General features: G+C 37.6%; 1 protein-coding gene across 6 annotated transcripts in view; it reads right to left on the bottom strand.

Annotated features, from left to right (window-relative positions):
- LOC135707695 (T-box protein H15-like) overlaps positions 1–11,353 on the bottom strand; it is a 220,554-nt gene extending 209,201 nt beyond the window's left edge. For 5 of the 6 annotated variants that reach the window (XM_065229566.1, XM_065229567.1, XM_065229569.1 and 2 more), the window contains exon 1: positions 10,464–11,353. In XM_065229566.1, the coding sequence (XP_065085638.1) occupies positions 10,464–10,689 (226 nt within the window). In that variant the 5' untranslated portion in view covers positions 10,690–11,353. The remainder of the gene's footprint in view (positions 1–10,463) is intronic. The other variant, XM_065229571.1, reaches the window with a different exon arrangement.
- Between the last annotated feature and the right edge of the window lie 7,164 nt (positions 11,354–18,517).

Below are 18,517 nucleotides of genomic sequence, written 5' to 3'. Positions count from 1 at the left end.
TTTCAAAAAAAAATCATCTCGAAAATAACTGTGACGAGTTAATGACTGATTATTGCATATTTGAAATGAAGGGAAAATCACTGCCTTACCTTCTCATTCACTCCAGTGCGCAGGGTTAAGTGTGGGCTTGTTGGTTCTCCGAGAAAGTTAGCGGAGGCAAGCGGTGTCAGTTGCCTCTCCGTGAGTGAACGAATGGGCTTGTTTGCTCTTTCTAAGTTCAGTAATTCACCGTGTTGTGGATAGGGAAACGAATTGTATGGTGCAGCGCTATCGGAATCACGATATACGATCTGACCATAGCTTTTTGGTCGATTCCAATGCCAAACCTTAAGCTGATTACTATTCAATCAACTATCAACAATTAAATCACTCCATAATGGTTCCGAACATTGTCACATTGTACAACAAAATTCTACATTCACCTAATTTTTGACTAGCGTTTGTTAATATGTTATGAGTAATTGTTACAAAGTCATGACCCGCCATGAACATTTTGAAGCTATTTTTAAATGAAAAAAATAAGATTTGCTAGGATCTCAAGAATTTGCTCGCAAAACAATAGTTTCAAACATGGATAAAACATAATTTTCCACTTGCACATTTTTCCAAGCTCACTTTTCCCAATATTTCAAATGTTTATTTTAAATTTATATAGTCAAAACTTACGTAGAGCGCACTCCTGGTAGTGAAAAATGAACCAGAAATTGATTGATTCATCGAACATGAAAAAAAATAAAGTCTGAGATAAAATTATAGAAAACCAGTTCGAAAAAATCTGTGGATTTTTCTTTTTTTTTATGCTGGGAATCCGTTTGCTAAAAAAAATCTCGGACAAATAATGTTCTTTGACATGTTACACATTAGCCTTAGCATCGAACAAGTTGCACAATATCGTAGGTGGTACGAATTCAAAACTATTAAGAGCAAAATTGATATCTATTACTGGACAGATAGTAAGTAGGAAATAATTACTATTTCCCAGATAAAGACATATCCAACAGTCAAGGATTGTTAAGGATAGGAAAGGTATGTTAGTCCAACATTTACTTAAGAGAGATGCAGAGAACTCTACGACATGTTACACATATACAAATATACATACTTTTAAGACTTCGGAAGAATTAAAAAAATCTCAATCTTGTCATTTTTTTGGGTCTTTTTTTTTGTAGATTTGAAAATTTGATTAAAAACAATATGCACAATAATGGATCAAAGACTCCGGAACTTGAAAATGTAATTATTAAGCATATTGAAAAAAAAATTAAACAGCTCAATAGAACTACCGTACTGAACGGTACTTCGTGCATATTAACGGGTTCATTCTTAATTTGAGCTTCTAGTAATCCTACGACAGGGTGGCCAGTGAATTTTCATTTCGGAATTCCCGTTTTTTCCGGTTTTCCCGGCTCAAATATTAAGAAATTGCCGGTTGATAATATTCAACTAAAACGAAACTGTACGCATTTTTAAAAACGTGTCCAACTATAAATTTTTGGAGGTTATATGTGGGAAAAGTAAAAGCAGAATTACAGAAAGTATTTTTTAAAGCTGAAAGTATAAATTCAACTCTATGAGTCACTTAATGTATTCGAAACAAATAATTGATCTTTCGAGATTCATTGAAAAACAATTTCGATCACTGTTTAGGCTCGATACATCTTATGACTTCAAAGCTTTATATTTTTTTTTAAGAAACAGAGATTAAGGTCGCTAGACCAAATGTTGTCTGGATGAATAGGTAATAAGACAGATTTGTGAAAAATAAGAGATTTAATTTAAAACAAATGTTTCAGAAAAAATTAACATGATACAAATGAGAATAAGAGTAAATTATTAGGGATATCGGATAAGGAAAATGTGTATTCACTCCGTTGTCTATACTAACATAAATATTAACCTTTCAGAACTCCCGCTGATGTACAAAGTTAAACACAAACAAACATGTAAAAACTTTTGACGTTGGAACTCACTCAACGTGAAACTAAACATGGTTCATGAAATTTAAAACCCACGTCCAATAGACCAATACTTGAAAAATATTAATGAAAGGTTATTTACTGAAAGGATGAAAAAAATTGATTTAAGAAGATTCCAAAAATTCTGAGACTTTGAAATTTCTGTACAGTTTGAAACAAGAACTTTTCTTCAAAATTTGTGATTAATAACAATCTTTGTGACACAAGATTTGGAGAAAAAATAATCAAAAAGAGAGATTTTGATTTTTTTTTTTTCAAGATCACAGATTCGAAAAATAAATATATTTATGAGTCGTGGAGTCATAATTGTTAAGGCTCTGAGACTTGCAAGCAATTTAAGGGTTATTACACAGCACATAACAATCGATAGAATCTTGCGGACAAACCCTGGAAAATTTAGTTAAATTTAAAAGTATTCAAAGTGTTGATTTTAATCAAATATTGAGGAGGATTCCCGCATAATTTTCGAAGGAGAAGTTCTGAGCAGAATTCCAGAATTATACTCAATTTCGGAATTAGAAACTGTAAGATGAATTTGGAGAGCTTTCTGTGGAGAAGAATGCAAGTTCTAAATTAAATTCTTATGTATTTTATGAAGATTTCAAAAGGAGTTATGAAATTCCTACGTGATTCTGAGGAGATTTGTATGAGGATCGTGACGAAAATGACAGATGAATTTTAAGAAGAATTCCAAGATAATTATGATGAAAATTCAACAAGACACAGAGTTATAAGAGTGTTCTAGCTCTTATTTCATCCCTAGTGTGAAAGATTCAGCTCACAATTTTACATAAGAATCATAAGTCAAACATTGAAGCTCATTTTGTTTACTTTTATTTGTAATGTAGTGTAAATAGAAATAATTTCTTCAAAATACTCCAAGGGCGTTCTAAATAAAATTTCGAAAGATTTATGCTGTTTTGAATAGAGTTAAAATAAAATTTTGAAAACAATTTCAAATGAATCAAGGAAGGATTCCAATCAAGTTCTTAGAAGAATTTTCAAGGAAATTCCAAAACAGAATTCAATGGTAATTATTACGCGAAGTGGTTTTTTGGTTAATTTCAGAAGAATTCCATGAAAATTTAGAGAAGGATTCCAAGTTGGGGGCGACCCCAGCGTAGTGGTTAGAATGTATACCTCTCACGCCAAAGTCACGAGTTCAAAAATCTCACCCCCAGACAAGTCAAGAATAACCCAAGAGCATTAAAATGACTAAAGTTAATTCTGTTAATTCTGGGATTCATGTCATGAGAATTTCAAATAATGAAAAATTAAAACCAAGGAAAAGAATGGTTATATTTGTTTCCAAAGTCCAGCATCTCCAATATTTATTTTTTTTAAAGGCCCATGCACTTTACATTTGAAATCGACGACAAAAATCAAAGTGTAATTTGGCTGGGTGATTTAATTCTAAAAACAATAAGACGGGAACCTGAAGTAAATTATGCAGCAAAAAGAGCAAGAAATTTATTTGGCAAGGAATCACTCTGTTTTAATAGTTAATTCTGAAATTTTGTTGTTAAAATTTGTTCCTATGTTATGGTTTATTTATTTTCCCGGTTCTTCCATCGAATTCCCGAGTTTTTCCAGGTTTTGCCGGTGTGCTGACCACCCTGCTATGACTATCAGTAAAGTGAGTTAATGGTAACCTTATTTGCTAATTTCTTTTGATTCTGCGTTCTGTTTTGGATCATTCCATTTCAGTTTACTCAATTCCATGTTCTAAATGAAGTTTGAGCAATACTTAGGTTAGCGGGGTTTAAACTAAAAAGTGTTCAGACTAAAAACGATCGTATACCGGGAGTCCACGGTAATAGTTTGAGAATTTCCCGATAGATTGTCAAATTCCCTGATATTGTCAGGTTTCTACAGACATTTTCAAATGCTCCGATAATTCCAGGTTTTCAAGGTTTTTTTCAGGTAGTTTCCACCCTGATTAAGGATCGTAATCTGGTTTATGACTTTAGAATGGCCTCCACCTGGCCTTCCGGAAATTTCGAAAAATATCCACAGTAAGTTGTTGAGATAGAATTTCTGTTTCCTTGCATTAAATTAAATTATCTACAACAGAATTTCTCAATCTTTGGGTTGCGACCCACTGGTTGGTCGCAGGCTGCCTTCAGGTGGGTCGCAAAAATTCAGGAAACTTTCAATTTTCATTGTTTATTCATTCTTAAAGCAGTTTTATCATTTATTATAAAACCAATTTGAACGTTTTCAGGCCCATTTTCATGCCATTTTGTTGTTATTGTTTGCTTAATAAGGAGCTCAAGGCAAAAGGCCATTTTGAAATTTTAAGGCTAGTAAATTATAGGCTATTGTTAGCCATTTTTTTGCATTTTTAGCACCATTTTGACGTTTCAAGATTATTATGAGAACGGTTGTTTCGTTTTCAGGATTATTATAACAGTTGGCAAGTCATTTCAAAGATTTTAAGACCATTTTGGCGTTTTTAGGTGATTCTTGGAATTAGGCTACATTACGTTTTCAAGGTCATTTCTGCGTTTTAAACCTATTTTTAAGGATTTCTGGAAGATTTCAAATTCCATTTCAACTTTTTCAGGTCATTTTTGGCGTTGTTAAGGTCAAATTTGATTTGGTAATTCTACTTAGTGCTAATCCTACTTTGTGTTTGGATGACTTTTGTGTGTTTTTGGATCAGTTTCGCACATTTAAGGTCACTATTGAACTTAATTGACTTAATTTGAGCGCGATTTTTACGTTTTTAAGGGTTATAGGCAGTCATACAGTTTCACGTTTTAAAGCCACTTTGGAATGTTTAAGGTCATTTTGGTCTTACAACATCTGTACTCAATATTGGTGGGTCGCGACCTTATGGAATTTCCCAAAGTGGATCGCAATCGAAAAAAAAAAAATGAGAACCACAGATCAACAACATTATAGAGTCAGTATTCTTGTTACCCTTAAAAATAAAAACTAAAACATTGTTAACTTTAAAAAGAGAAGAGAACCACCGTAGTCAGTATCTACGCCAAAAGGAAGATATTTTCTTGTAGTTCAACTCTGCACTAGATGTAAAACCTCTGAGAGTGCATGATTTTCAAGATACTGATTTTTATCGTGAAATTTAGCGTTTTCGACCTTAGCGCAAGCAATCAATCTCGATTACTATACTTTTCCAAAGGAACGTATCTACTTTTGTAGACAAAGATGCCAGCGCCAATTTGTCAAACCACTAAGCACTCCCATGCAAACTAACACCACCATCTGAAAGGGTAATCTGGAAAAACCTGGAAAACTCAGGGAAGTTTGTTTGAACTTTTGAGTTGCTGCCCTATTAATATAAAAAACGAACTTTAAGGATCCAAATATGTGTCGCTTTCAGTTCTTATTCGTGAAGTTGAAGTTTTTCTGAATGTACAGGATCTTCCTGATGGTCAGCTCGTGGCCATACAATACGTAGATCTATTGCGTAATCCTAAATTCACGCATTTAGTTCGAGTCCTATTATTTTAGAGCAGTGGTTTTCAACTGGGAAGAATTCCCCCTAGGGGGAATTTGGTCATCTTAGGGTAGAATTATGCGTGAAGGAATATAACATGTTATTATAATTATTGACTAAAACTTCATAGAAATTTTTACAGCTGAATCGTTTCAGTACTTCATGATTCAACACAAAAGTATCCTATGCAGCATTTTAACAAGCATTAGTTTTGCTTCATTGGCATGCAAATGTCAGTTCAGAGTCTTTTCTTTATCTCGGTCTTTCTCGGCACTCTCGGTCAGTTTCTTCATCAGCGTGCATCAACAAGAAAGCATCAACGATGTTTTGACTTAACTTTACACCCGTTTTAATTTTTCCGTGTTATTTCTAAGAGATATTTGTTAACTATTCCAGAGAGAAGGTTGATTCCAGTTGTCACACATTTAAGATAATCAAACCTTGACTGTGATTATTGTGTTGTTAGTTGCAGAATATTGCCATGGGATATAAGAAGAGAAAATTCGATCGTTCATATCTCCAGTTTGGCTTCACATCCATAACTGTGAATGGCGAAGAGAGACCTTAGGTTCTGGCCAACTATTCCTTGAGACCCGGCAAGTTGAAACAAAATCTCCAGAACTTGCATCCACAACATTCCGATAGAGGTGTGGATTTCCTCGAACGCAGTGAGAGGAATCTCAAAAAGATGAAGATGGATAACACAATTTGGTTAAACTTGTGCAGTGAAGATGGTGGAAATAGTACTCGCGAATGACCTGGAGAAAAAGTTTGTGGCTGTAATATAACACTGTCCAGCGACGAATAAGTGATAAAGTGATATGTCCGTGGATATCAAAAACCAAGTTAATGCCGGAACTATCAAGAAGGAATTCCTGTTTTGTTCGGCTCTCGAAACAACAACGAAAGGAGTTGATATTTTGGCCAAAGATGGCTCGTTTTATGATTCTAATTAACTTTCCTGGGACAGTGTTTGTGGTTCCTGTACCGATTGTGCACCAGCAATGTTAGGAAGCAAATCAGGATTCCAAACAATGGTGAAGAAACTGAATCCGAAAGTAACAGAGACTCTTTGCATGATTCACCGACAAGCACTTGCTTCTAAAACACTACCAAAATCTTTGGGTGTCGTTTTTTATGCAATGGTTAAAATCGTGAATTTAGTAAAATCAAGTGCATTGAATTCGAGACTTTGCAGGCAACTTTGTGCCAAACGCATCAAAGGCTTCTTTATCATACAACTTATCAAATGTTACGGATAGATGTTTCGAACTAAAAGTTGACGTGAAATATTTTCTTGAACTCCATGGAAAAACTGAACTGTCTGATAAAACAGTTCAAGAATTCAAATTTTGTATAGGGTGTTCGATCGATATGAGCTTCTACATCTAAGGGGGAAGAAGGGTTTGCGAATTTAAAAAAGGGGAATGAAACGGGTTGAAACCCCATAACGTCGCTAGAAATATTCCACAGCCGCAGACAGTAATGAGCAAAGGCGGGGGCACACTTTTTGTCTGCAGATTTGAAGACATACTTCAAATCTCCGCGTACATCGTACGGGTTAGGCAAAAGGTGTGCGTTTGACTTTGTACAGTCGCATTAATGGCCCTTCGCTCATTTTCAACTTCTATTCAATTTTCATACTTCCGTACTCTAACGGAACTATCTACCTACCCTCTTTTAAAGACCATTCTCTAGCTAATAAATTATCATACTACAGCTTCATGTTAGATAGCATTTCCAACAAACTCCTCATATTACAATACCTAACTACCTTAAAGCCTAATGAAAATGGAAAACTTTACGATCAATAATATAAATAAAGTTTGATTAATCATTGCTCATCATTAATTATAAATTATCAATATTGCTTGAGTTCTCGAAGAAATGTCATTCAAGTAATTTTTTAACCTTGACATAAAATAATTTTTCCAAGCGACTTTGTGACCAGCTCTGAGAAAGCTTAAAACTCCGATCTTCAATGTAATAAATATCCCCATGTTAGGAAATGCGTTGCGTTTGTAACGGAGTAATTCGTAGGTTGCATACTGACAACTTACTTACTTTAGTTGCATAAGGAAAACTATTTGGGAATGAATAGCTCTCCAATAAGAATTCAGAATAGGAAAAGCATGACCATTACCACTGCCGGCCACACCCATCTTTTCCGTTACGGGGAAAGGAAGGATATTGTTGATGCAACATGTACTTAACGGAAGGCCAGCGACTCACCAACGCCTCCATAGATGCTACGGATTTGGATAGTTTGGTAGGAGATGGGTCAGGATTCGCTTAAGCAGGCGATGCGACCATAGTACTTTTTTTTTTTTTAGGAGCTTGGGAATAAACCCACGATTTTCTACTCCGAGCTCCTAAATTTTAATTCATATCCTGTTTAATATAAAATCGAAACAAACAAAAAGGAAGGGTCTCGCTCGAATGATCGAGTTTACTCTTATATATGGCTGAATTATCTATTATTGAATAACTATTATTTACGATAATTACAGGAAAACATATAAACTATATTGACTGCAGACAAGTAACATTTCAAGTTTTATGGAGGTTATAAAGCTTTCTATAAGTCTTAATCATGGTCTCAACAAGATGTTCTCACAAAAGAATTTCACGCAGCTTTTCTTCAGGATGCCCGTTTATCAATCTATCTTTCTATTAGGTCTCCCAAAATTAGGCGATGTTAGGCGATGTTTGAAGAACTTCTAAGCATCCAACAATCAAAAAAACCCCCCTTTAAACTGAATTAATCATTGAGATGAAAACTACAGAAGAAGCGCATTTGCTTTAAAAAGCTTACATACGGCTAATAGAAAGCTTGTCAGCTATACATTAGCCATATATCACCACTACATATATAGCCAAAGGCCTTATTGAATGCTTTATATATAACTTATTTCGTCCAGGAAGAATATTAAAAAAAAACACAATATGAAAATGATAATTCTGTATTTAACTACTGATAGCTTTTTACATCCAGGATAGCTGCTCCATTTTCACTGCTTCAATTAAAAAAAAACCTATTTTTGACTCACTGCGCAAGAATCGCCTGTTCACAACTTCAAAGTGCGCCATTTTGAACTTAGGGAAAATTTATATCAGAATCATTTCACCCATCGGAGCAAAACCAGTTTACTAATTTTTATGCAAATCCATGCAGTATACAAAAATGGGTGCGATCTATCACTGTCCCTAAGTAGCCTCAAAATAGCGTGTACGGTTAATAAACAGCTTGTCAGCTATACATTAGCCATATATCACCGCTACATGTAAAGTCAACAGACGAGTCAACGGTCTTATTGGTTATTGCCTTTTAAGTAAAATAATTTTATTTCGAATTTCATATCATTCGATCAGGACAGTTGATCGTCCAAACAAAAGTATTCAAAGATGACCATAGTCAATTATCAATAATCAACAAAGAATTTATAAATTTAACCCTTATGTGTTTTTCAACACCGTGTTATTAAAATGAGAACTGGGTACCCGTCACGTAAATAACGGTTGTAATAGACTTCTCTGACGTTTGTGAATTGCTCAAGTATTAGTACAGAACTTTGGGTAAATTCAAAGGTTTTCTTGCACTAATACTTATAATTTACCCCGAGTTCTGCACTAATACTTGTGCATTTCACAAACGTCAGAGAAGTCTATTGTACCGGCAAAAATTAAAAACGCAGGGTGGCAGGCGAAGACGATCTGGCGATCTACTTGATGTACGTAGCTGAAAATGTTACCCAGTGTTTGGAAAGCACACATTAATCCAGGCATTTTCTGTTCGATATTTTTTAAACTACGGAGCTGATCGGTAAAGTTTTAAAAATCTGTGGATAATTAAAAAAAAAAAAAAAAAAACAAATACCATTTGACATTTTTACGACTTTTTCAGCAGTTCAGAAACCCAACTTCTGCGATCTGAATTCATTGTGCAAGCATCGCGTTAAAACTTTCAGATCAGCACAGCATTCTTGATGAAGTAATGTGTGCCTCTGAAAATGCGAAGTGCCTACACAGGAGGCATTATTTTTTAAAGAAAGTTTTCGAGTCGATACTGACTGTTATCTTAATCCACTTCCACTTCATCAATTTCGGTAGATTTGAGTCAAAACTTGCGTTTTGAAATCTAAAATGCAGTTTTCCAAAATATGGTTGGAAATCTCCCCTTATAAAACTGATCGATCTGATGCTAACTGGTAAGTTAAGCTAGATTATTTGGGAGGATTAAATAGGGCAGTTGATAATAAAAATAGATTTATATCCGTGAAGTGCTAAGCCCTATAAACTTTTCAGAATCCAAATCACATATTTTTTCAATACTAGCACAAACAAAAAACAATGAATAAAAATCTCAGGGTACACCGATTAAACCCACACGATTGATCATCTTGTATTTGCTCTATTGATCAAAGCTACCATGCAAATGATAAATTCTATGATTAAATAGTCATAATCAAATATTTCACTCAACAATATAAAACTTAAGCTGGGAATAAATACTTTGAAGGACTGCCCAAGCACCTCGTATAAATGTAATGGATCAGGTTCACTATGGCTCAATGCAGCGAGAATAGGGCTATGGGTGGCCCTAGTTGAATTCGCAAGCTCTATGAACCCCCAGATTGATTTTTTGTATGACATCTTTGCATAATTACATTCACTAAACATAACAGTTTGGGTCTCCCTTAGCTCAGTCTAGGATATTTTCAGGGTGAAAAATTGCTCGACTCTCCTGGACATAGAGTAAGATTGTACTTGTGGGTCACGACCTTATGGAACAGATACTCAAATTATAACTGTCAATGTTCTCAAAGAACTGGCGTGAAGTCCCTGTTCGGACGTAATAATGTCAAATACGGAGAAACATAACAGTTGACAATATTTTAATATGGAATCATTCAAACAGATAATCCCAGAAAACTCCACCCGATGTCCCAAATCCCACCCTACACACCAATTACACCTTACCAACTATGCCACCGTAATAAGGGAATCGAAAACAAACTTGCCACTTACGAAAACTGCTTCCAGAGGGCTCCGGCTTGCGGAGCCCTCCCGCAGTGCCATGATTGCCGCGATCGAGAAGTCCGTAGCACCCTTGGCCGCCGTCAGGGCGGCCGCAGCTGCCGCCTGTAGGGCCGCGGCCGACGCGGCCACGTTCCTACTGTTGGCGGTCATGCTGGTGCCACTGCCGTTATTGTTATTATTGTTATTGTTCTGCGTGTCGAGCAACATCCTTTCGTGATGAGCCAGCTGCTTCCTTCGGTGGTGAGCTTCTGCTGCTGCAATCGCCGACGCAGCCGACGCTAGTGCCGTATTCGTCGCAAAGCTGCTACTACCCGTAATGTTGCTGCAACTGTTGCTACTACTACTACCGCTACTACCACTTAACTCACTAGAGGATTCACGTTTCCGTTTTATTCTCTCAATTTTGAAAATTTTGCAATATTTCACCACGCACAGAAGAAACGCAAACCGAACTCAAACTAACACGGCGCCGTTCAAACCAAACCGATCTGTTCAAATTTTACCGAGAATCCTGCACCATATCATAAATGCACCACCACTTTCTGTTCCAAGCAAATTCACCCAAGTACCGACGGTCGAATCGCTAAATGCACCCGAACACGCAAATTTGTGCTTTTAGCCTTCTTTACTCGCTCACTGTCAACACGCAAAATGCACGACGGCCCTTGCAAAAAGAAAAGAACCTCCAACAGCACTAGGAGAAAACTCAAACCCCGGCTCTTGTTGTTGTTTGCTGTGAGAACAACTTAAAAACTCTCTTTCCTTTCACCGATACACAACAAAAAGCGACACCGATGTGTACGAGCCTTCAGGCGAACAGTACGAAACTAAACTTCAACTATCGGTCGAACTGCCTGCCAACCAGTTTGGACGACCACACATTGGCCTCTCGTTGCTGTTGCTGTTGCTGTCTTTGCCTGCCCTCTTTCCACACCGATCACACGACCAATACAGTGGAAGTCGCACCGCACACCGCACGCAACGAAGCAAAAGATCAAAAGAGAACTGAGCCGGTTCTGTGACTCCACCAGCTCTACGAATGCAGCGATAATGAAGCAATCCATAGCAAAACAAGAACCAGTTTAGATTGCTAAGCCCCGCCTCCGCGAACAGCAACCAGTTGCTTTGCAGTCACCTCTCTCTCACAATCGAGCACGCTGCTTCTCTTCGCCAATGTGATGGTATGCGTGCGACGACGAATGAGCGCACAAAACAAAATCGCAAACAACAGATCGTATCGCTCAGCGCTGCTCGTGAGTGGCGGAGTGCAGCACACGGTGCTACCATTTTGTTTTCATGTTTGCCTTCACCCACTCATTCGCCTCCCACCGCAGGGCGCTCGTCGCTCGCCAGCGGCACTCACTGGAAGTGAGTGGGCAAGGCTCTCACCTAAACCCATCCCACCGAGCGATCGCCCCGCACTTTCGGCTGTATGGGTGAGTTCTCGTAGCTGACAAACCTCAAACGAGTTTTCAACAGCGCAAGGAAGAGAGTGTCAATGACGACGATGGTGGCGGGGCTCGACGATGATGATGGTGACAGCCAAAGAATACAAAAGCGAAACCACAGAAAATTATGTGCACCGTGTGCACTGAAGAGCAGAGCAGAGCAGCTCTTTCGCTCCTGCTCCCGCAAAGCTTGAGCGATAGTGGAACGGCTGTCTCCGTCTCGCGCGCGCTCTCCGCAAGCCGTTTGGAAAATCATAAATGCGCCGAGGACCGTCAGCGTTAAGAATATACGGAGGATTTTCATCCGGGGGGAGGACAGAGCATACACGTCGTCACTTTACGGGGATGATGACGATGATGACGGAGTTCTTTCGAGAATGGGAAGTGATTCATTCTGGAGGCTATTTACAGCTTGCGTGTCAAAAAATATAAGAGGGATATTGGTGGAAGGTGAGGGGTACGTGGTGGCGGCTAGGATATTATGTGTGTGGTTCCGAAGGACGACGAGATCCTTATTTGGTTTTAGGAGATTGCAATTGCTGAGATGATGAGATGATGTGTGGAGAGCGTTGGATCCGTTGCTAGGTAGTGGAAGATTTTTGAAATTATTAGTAACGATACGAATATGCTACGGGATAGTTAAAATATTGTTTAAACAAGCATAGTTCTTCAAAAGGACGTAAAGCACCCGTTCGATTTTGGCAAATAAGCCCGAAAATTTAGTGGTGCCAAAATCGAACCTTTGGCATGGTTTTATTTTTTTATTTAATTTATGACTTTGTTGATTTTGGACCACCGTGAGTCATGTTTATGACATAGACGATGTTAATAATGAATATTTTATTAAAAATTGTAACCTCAAGGAGCATGGTGCCAAAATCGAACCCCGTGTCAAAAACGAAATTTTTTGTGGTTTTGTTGCCAAAATCGAACCGTGCTAGACTCGAACGGGTACTTTATCTAAAATTTGATAGAAAATGAGAAAAATCGGGTTGCAATATTGTTAATGGCTTGCCAAATGAGCTAGTCTAAAGAAATTCCCTCTGGTCTCTGGTCTAGCCACGGAGATCATCTTGGGTGTGCTACACTCAGCTCTTTTGTTGGCTAGCTCGAGCTCGAAACCTTAGAACTTCAAGGTCGACTCCTGGCTTGTTGAAACTAATCAGAAGAACAACACATCGTATATGCACTTTTGGGTGGGTGTGTGTGTACAATGCTGGCTGGCGATGAATGGATTCTGCAGCGGGTGGGGTTACTCGGCGGTGGATGAATGGTAGGTTCCCGGTGGATGCCACTGCTCGACGGTTGTCAGGGTTGTGGGGTTTATTTTTCAAAATCGTTCGGGGACATGTTTTCCCATGTGGAAAATGATTAGGGTAGAGAACTACTTCGGCCTAATCGCCCATTTTGGGCCTATGGAGCAGAAAACTTCAATTAAATGCATGATTTAAGAGTTAACAAGCCAACTATGCGTTTGGTACGCTACTTGAGTCAATGAGAACGCGAGATATGAAGGTTTGCACCCATTATTCCCAAAAACAAAAGAAGCGCTCCGACCGAATCATGTTTTATCTTTATCCGATAGGCCGAAGTGAATTCATTGGCGTTTCAATGGCGTTTCAATGCGTTAGGCCGAGTTTAGAATCCGTAGGCCAAGTTTGTCGTCAAGAAGCAGTGTTAGACTTTTGAAAATATCTCAACGATTGGTTTCTCTTTATCAAATCTTAAGGTACATACGGAAAGGTAAATAAATTTGGAAGTCATCAGTAATAATAACATTCCGTTTGGTGCTAAACTGCGCTAGATTAAGGAAGTCTAAGTGCGGGTTGTGCTTAATAGGCCGAAAATGGGGTAGTTGACCCTATTGGGACTAATTAAAAAACAAAAATTGAGCTTTTTCCGTTGAAATTTAGAGGTGGCGCAAAGGGTCTAAGTCCAAACGATGAGTTAAAAAGCTAAACATTTATTTTTATTTTCGTAGCGGTTAACTTCGCATTAAAGGGTGTATTCGATAAAAAGGTCACATACATAAACAGCTCTAGCTTTTTAAATATTATTCTGAATAACTTAAAAATTTTAAATTAACGGGTTATTGATCTTTAAAGATCGATGATAGGTAATAGAAAACACTGTTTTTTTTTGCGTAAAAGAATTGCGTATTTAGATTTGCTTAGCCGAAAATTTGAGGTGTAACTTTTGACCAACTGCAAAATATTTTAAATTATAATGTTTAGTGAAAAAATTGGTTTGGATCCAAAGGTCAATAGCAACCATGACGAAAGACCATATCAGGCATAACATTTGATAGCGGCACAAAAGCATTTGTAAACAAACTTTCTAAGGCCCTTTACACGCGAACCAAAGTACACCCACGCAAACCAATACCACTAACGGAAAGGTGAGAGTTGCCCCTATCCGATGATAATGTTGGTTTGCGTGAGCGTACTTCGGTTCGCGTGTAGAGGGCCTTAGAAAGTTTGTTTACAAATGCTTTTGTGCCGTTATCAAATGTTATGCCTGATATTGTTCTCATGACTACTACACGAGAGAAAACACCTCTCAGACCTTCAAAAAATAATTTGGTATAACAGCTAAAAAGTTACAGCTGTTTATGTGTGTGCCAGTTTCATCGAATTCAGCCTTTAGTTCTGAGGACTTCAAAGTAATTGTGAGAAGAACTTTAAGTGAAATTCAAGGATAGCCTAAAAGGTTATTCTGAGGACCACCTAATTACTGGTAAATTTTAAGTCCTGGAATGATGTCCAAGTTAGTTTCAAAGAAAATTCAAGAGAAATTGGATTGAATCTTGAATTGAATTTTAATAAAACATCCTAAATATAAATCTAAGAATATTCTGACGATGATTCCAAACTTTTATTTTTAGTATTTTAAATTCCATTCAAATTAATTGTATTATGGAAAATTTAGAAGATACTGCGTAGCATAGCGCACGTAATCGGAAGGACACATATGTATAAGAAAACTTACTTACTTACAATTAATCGGTTTGATTATTATATTTGGCCATTTTGGCATTTTGGCGAAATACTTACTTCCATCATAAATTTGGGTTTCAGGTAATCATGCAGTTTGAAGGCTTTTTTTTTGGCATTTTGGAGTTAAAGGTACAGTCAAGATTCCTATAGTACGGTTAATAGGGACCGCACTATAGGATCCGGCATTAACAAATACACGTAGCATATAGGATTTGACCTAATTGGGACCAAACACTGATTGTAGGGTAATTTGAAGAGATAACTTCCTGGTGTCTTCTGAACAGTTATTAAACAGAATATTTGCCACCTTTTGGGAACATTTAGCATCCGGAAAGTCACAAGTCTGGTCCTGTGGAAGACCCGGAACATCTGTAAAAGTGGTCAATTCATGAAACTAATCCTAGAGCTCCGCGGTTTTTTCGAAACCGCTCATAGACGTTTTATCAGAATGAATTCGGAGTTGTGGCTTGAATATGAACCCAGAGGACCACGGGATGGTCCACCGGAAGATCCGGAACATCCGTAAAAGTGGTCAATTCATGAATCTGATCCTAGAGCTCCGCGGTTTTTTCGAAACCACTCCTAGACAACTTATCAGAATGAATTCGAAATTGTGACTGGAATATGGATACTGGAGACCACGGGATGGTCCACCGGAAGATCCGGAACATCCGTAAAAGTGGTCAATTCATGAATCTGATCTTAGAGCTCAGCAGATTTTTCGAAACCTTTCATTGACGACTATTTAGAATGAATTTGGAGTTGTGACTGTAATATGAACCCTGGGGACCACGGGATAGTCCACCGGAAGATCTGGAACATCCGTAAAAGTGGTCAATTCATGAATCTGATCCTAGAGCTCAGCGGATTTTTCGAAATCACTCTTAGACATGTTATCAGAACGAATTTGAAATTGTGAGTGGAATATGGACACTGGATACCACGGGATGGTCCACCGGAAGATCCGGAACATCCGTTAAAGTGGTTAATTCATGTATCTGATCCTAGAGCTCAGCAGATTTTTCGAAACCTCTCATTGACGACTATTTAGAATGAATTTGGAGTTGTGACTGTAATATGAAGCAGCCTGGGGACCACGTTATGGTCCTCCGGCAGATTCGGAACATCCTTAAAAGTGGTAAATCCATGAAACTGATCCTAGAGCTCCGCGGTTTTTTCGAAATCTCTTAAAGACGTCCTATTAGAATGTTATGAGTTGTGACCGGAATATTAATCGTAGAAAACACGGATTGGTTCACCGGAAGATCCGGAACATCCGTAAAAGTGTTCAATTCATGAAACTGATCCAATTTTTTTCAAAACAGCTTATTGACGTTATATCATTATGAATTGGGAGTTGTGTTCGGAAAATTGACCATAGGGACCACGGAATGGCCTTCCAAAGGATCCGGATCATCCGTTAAAATGGTTCATTCATAAAACTGATCCTAGAGCTTTTTCGATTTTTAGAAACCCCTCATAGATGTCGTATCAGAACAAAATGGGAGTTGTGACCGGAAAAAGAACCCTTGGTTCCACGAGATGGTCTACCAGGAAGATCCGGAACTGCCGTAAAAGTGTTTAATTCATGAAAGTGAGCCTAGAGCTCCACATTTTTTTTTTTATCAAAACTACGCATTGGCGTCTAATTAATTCATTTGTAGTCATTGTCAGAATATTAACCCTGGGGACTAGCGGACCCTCCAAAAGATCCGAAACATCCGTAAAAGTTAACAATTCGTGAAACTGATCCTAGGGCTCGGTGTTTTTTTATTCGAAAACACTCATAGACGTCTTATAAATATGAATTCGTAGTTGTGATCGAAAAATAGACCCTTGAGACCATGGAATCATAGACGTCTCATCAGAATAAATTTGGAGTTGTTACTGGAAAATGGGTCCATGGGATGGTGTTCCGGAATATCCAGAACGTCCGTTAAAATGTTTTATTCATGGAACTGATCTCAGCACTGTGTGGTTTTCTTAGAACCGCTTATTGGTATGATTTTTCTATATATTTTCATGGATGATTTCTAGGTGGTATTTAAGCATTTTAGTAGCATCTAGGCACTTTTAACTGATTTTTTGAAGATTATTCTTTGGATTTCTTGGACTTCTTTCTTTTGACTTCTTGTAGATTTTTCTTTGGAGTTACAAGTTAACGAGAGACTATCTTTTATGTTGTTATAGTTGTCATACGTTTTATTTATCACATCAAAATGTATAAGTGAGTGTTTGAGTGTCTTTTAAAACAAATGAAAAACATAAAAAAAAATTTCACATATTTGTAAAACATGTTACACAAACTATACAAAAACTCCATAGCATATCAAAGGTTATACCGTAAGCTACAAAATAGAACTAATGTTTCCAATTGGTAAATAGTGCAGAAGGTAAATTTAATCATTATATTCTTCTTTCAAAGTTACCTACATTTTACGGTACCTTCGAGATTCTAAATTATTGCATATATTTTTTGATTTTTGAATAACAAAATACAAGATTGCACTATACACATGGCCACAATCTTTACAATCACAAGGGATCGGATGTAAAGTTTATCAATCGTCTACTTAGAAAAATACTTACCTGGTATAGCGGTTACCGTGATCATCTACTTAGAAAGGTGAAGGGAACCCATACTACTTATAACCATCTAAATGTTGAAGAGACCATTGGATGGTGCACTTTTTGGAGAATTTGATATTTTTTTTAGCAATTGAAATAGTAAACATATTTAACAGATTGTACTATGGTATACTTTACGTCCATTTACTGGTCACAACTCTGAATTAAGGGTTTCGAAAAAAAAACCGCAGAGCTCTAGGACATTTTCAAGCATTGACCACTTTTACGGATGTTCAGGATCTTCCAAAGGACCATCCCGTAGTCTCCAGAGTCCATATTCCAAACACAACTCCGATTTCATTCTGATACGATGTTTATGACTGGTTTCAAATACACCACGGAGTTCTAGGATCGGTTTCATGAATCGATCACTTTTCGGATGTTCCGGATCTTTTAGTAAACCATCCCGTGACCCCCAGCATCCATTTTCTGGTCACAACTCCTAATTCATATTGATAAGACGTCTATGAGTGGTTTCGAAAAAACCGTGGAGCTCTAGGATCAATTTCAATTATGGACCAGTCTATGAGTGGGTTCGAATTAAGTGCGGAGCTCTAGAATCTGTTTCGTGAATTGACCACTTTTACGGATGTTCCGGATCTTCCGGAAGACCATATCATAGTCCCCAGAGTACATATTCCATTCAAAACTCTGAATTCATTCTGATAAGACGCCTATAAGTGGTTTCGACAAAACCACGGAGTTCTAGGATCGGTTTCATGAATTGACAACTTTAACAGATGTTTCGGATCTTCCAGTGAACCATCCCGTGGTCCCCAGTATCCATTTTCAGGTCACAACTCCGAATTCATTCTGATGAGATGTCTATAAGTTGTTTCGAAAAAAAACCGCGGAGTTCTGGGATCAATTTCATGAATTGATCACTTTTACGGATGTTCCGGATCTTCCGGTTAACCATCCCATGGTCCACAGAGGCCATATTCAGGTCACAACGCCGAATTC

The sequence above is a fragment of the Ochlerotatus camptorhynchus genome, unplaced genomic scaffold (assembly GCF_037179485.1).
Source record: "Ochlerotatus camptorhynchus isolate MF236.1 unplaced genomic scaffold, CSIRO-AGI_Acam_v1.1 ptg000316l, whole genome shotgun sequence".
In the NCBI taxonomy this organism is placed as follows: domain Eukaryota; kingdom Metazoa; phylum Arthropoda; class Insecta; order Diptera; family Culicidae; genus Ochlerotatus; species Ochlerotatus camptorhynchus.
This window is presented reverse-complemented; position numbering and strand designations above follow the sequence as displayed.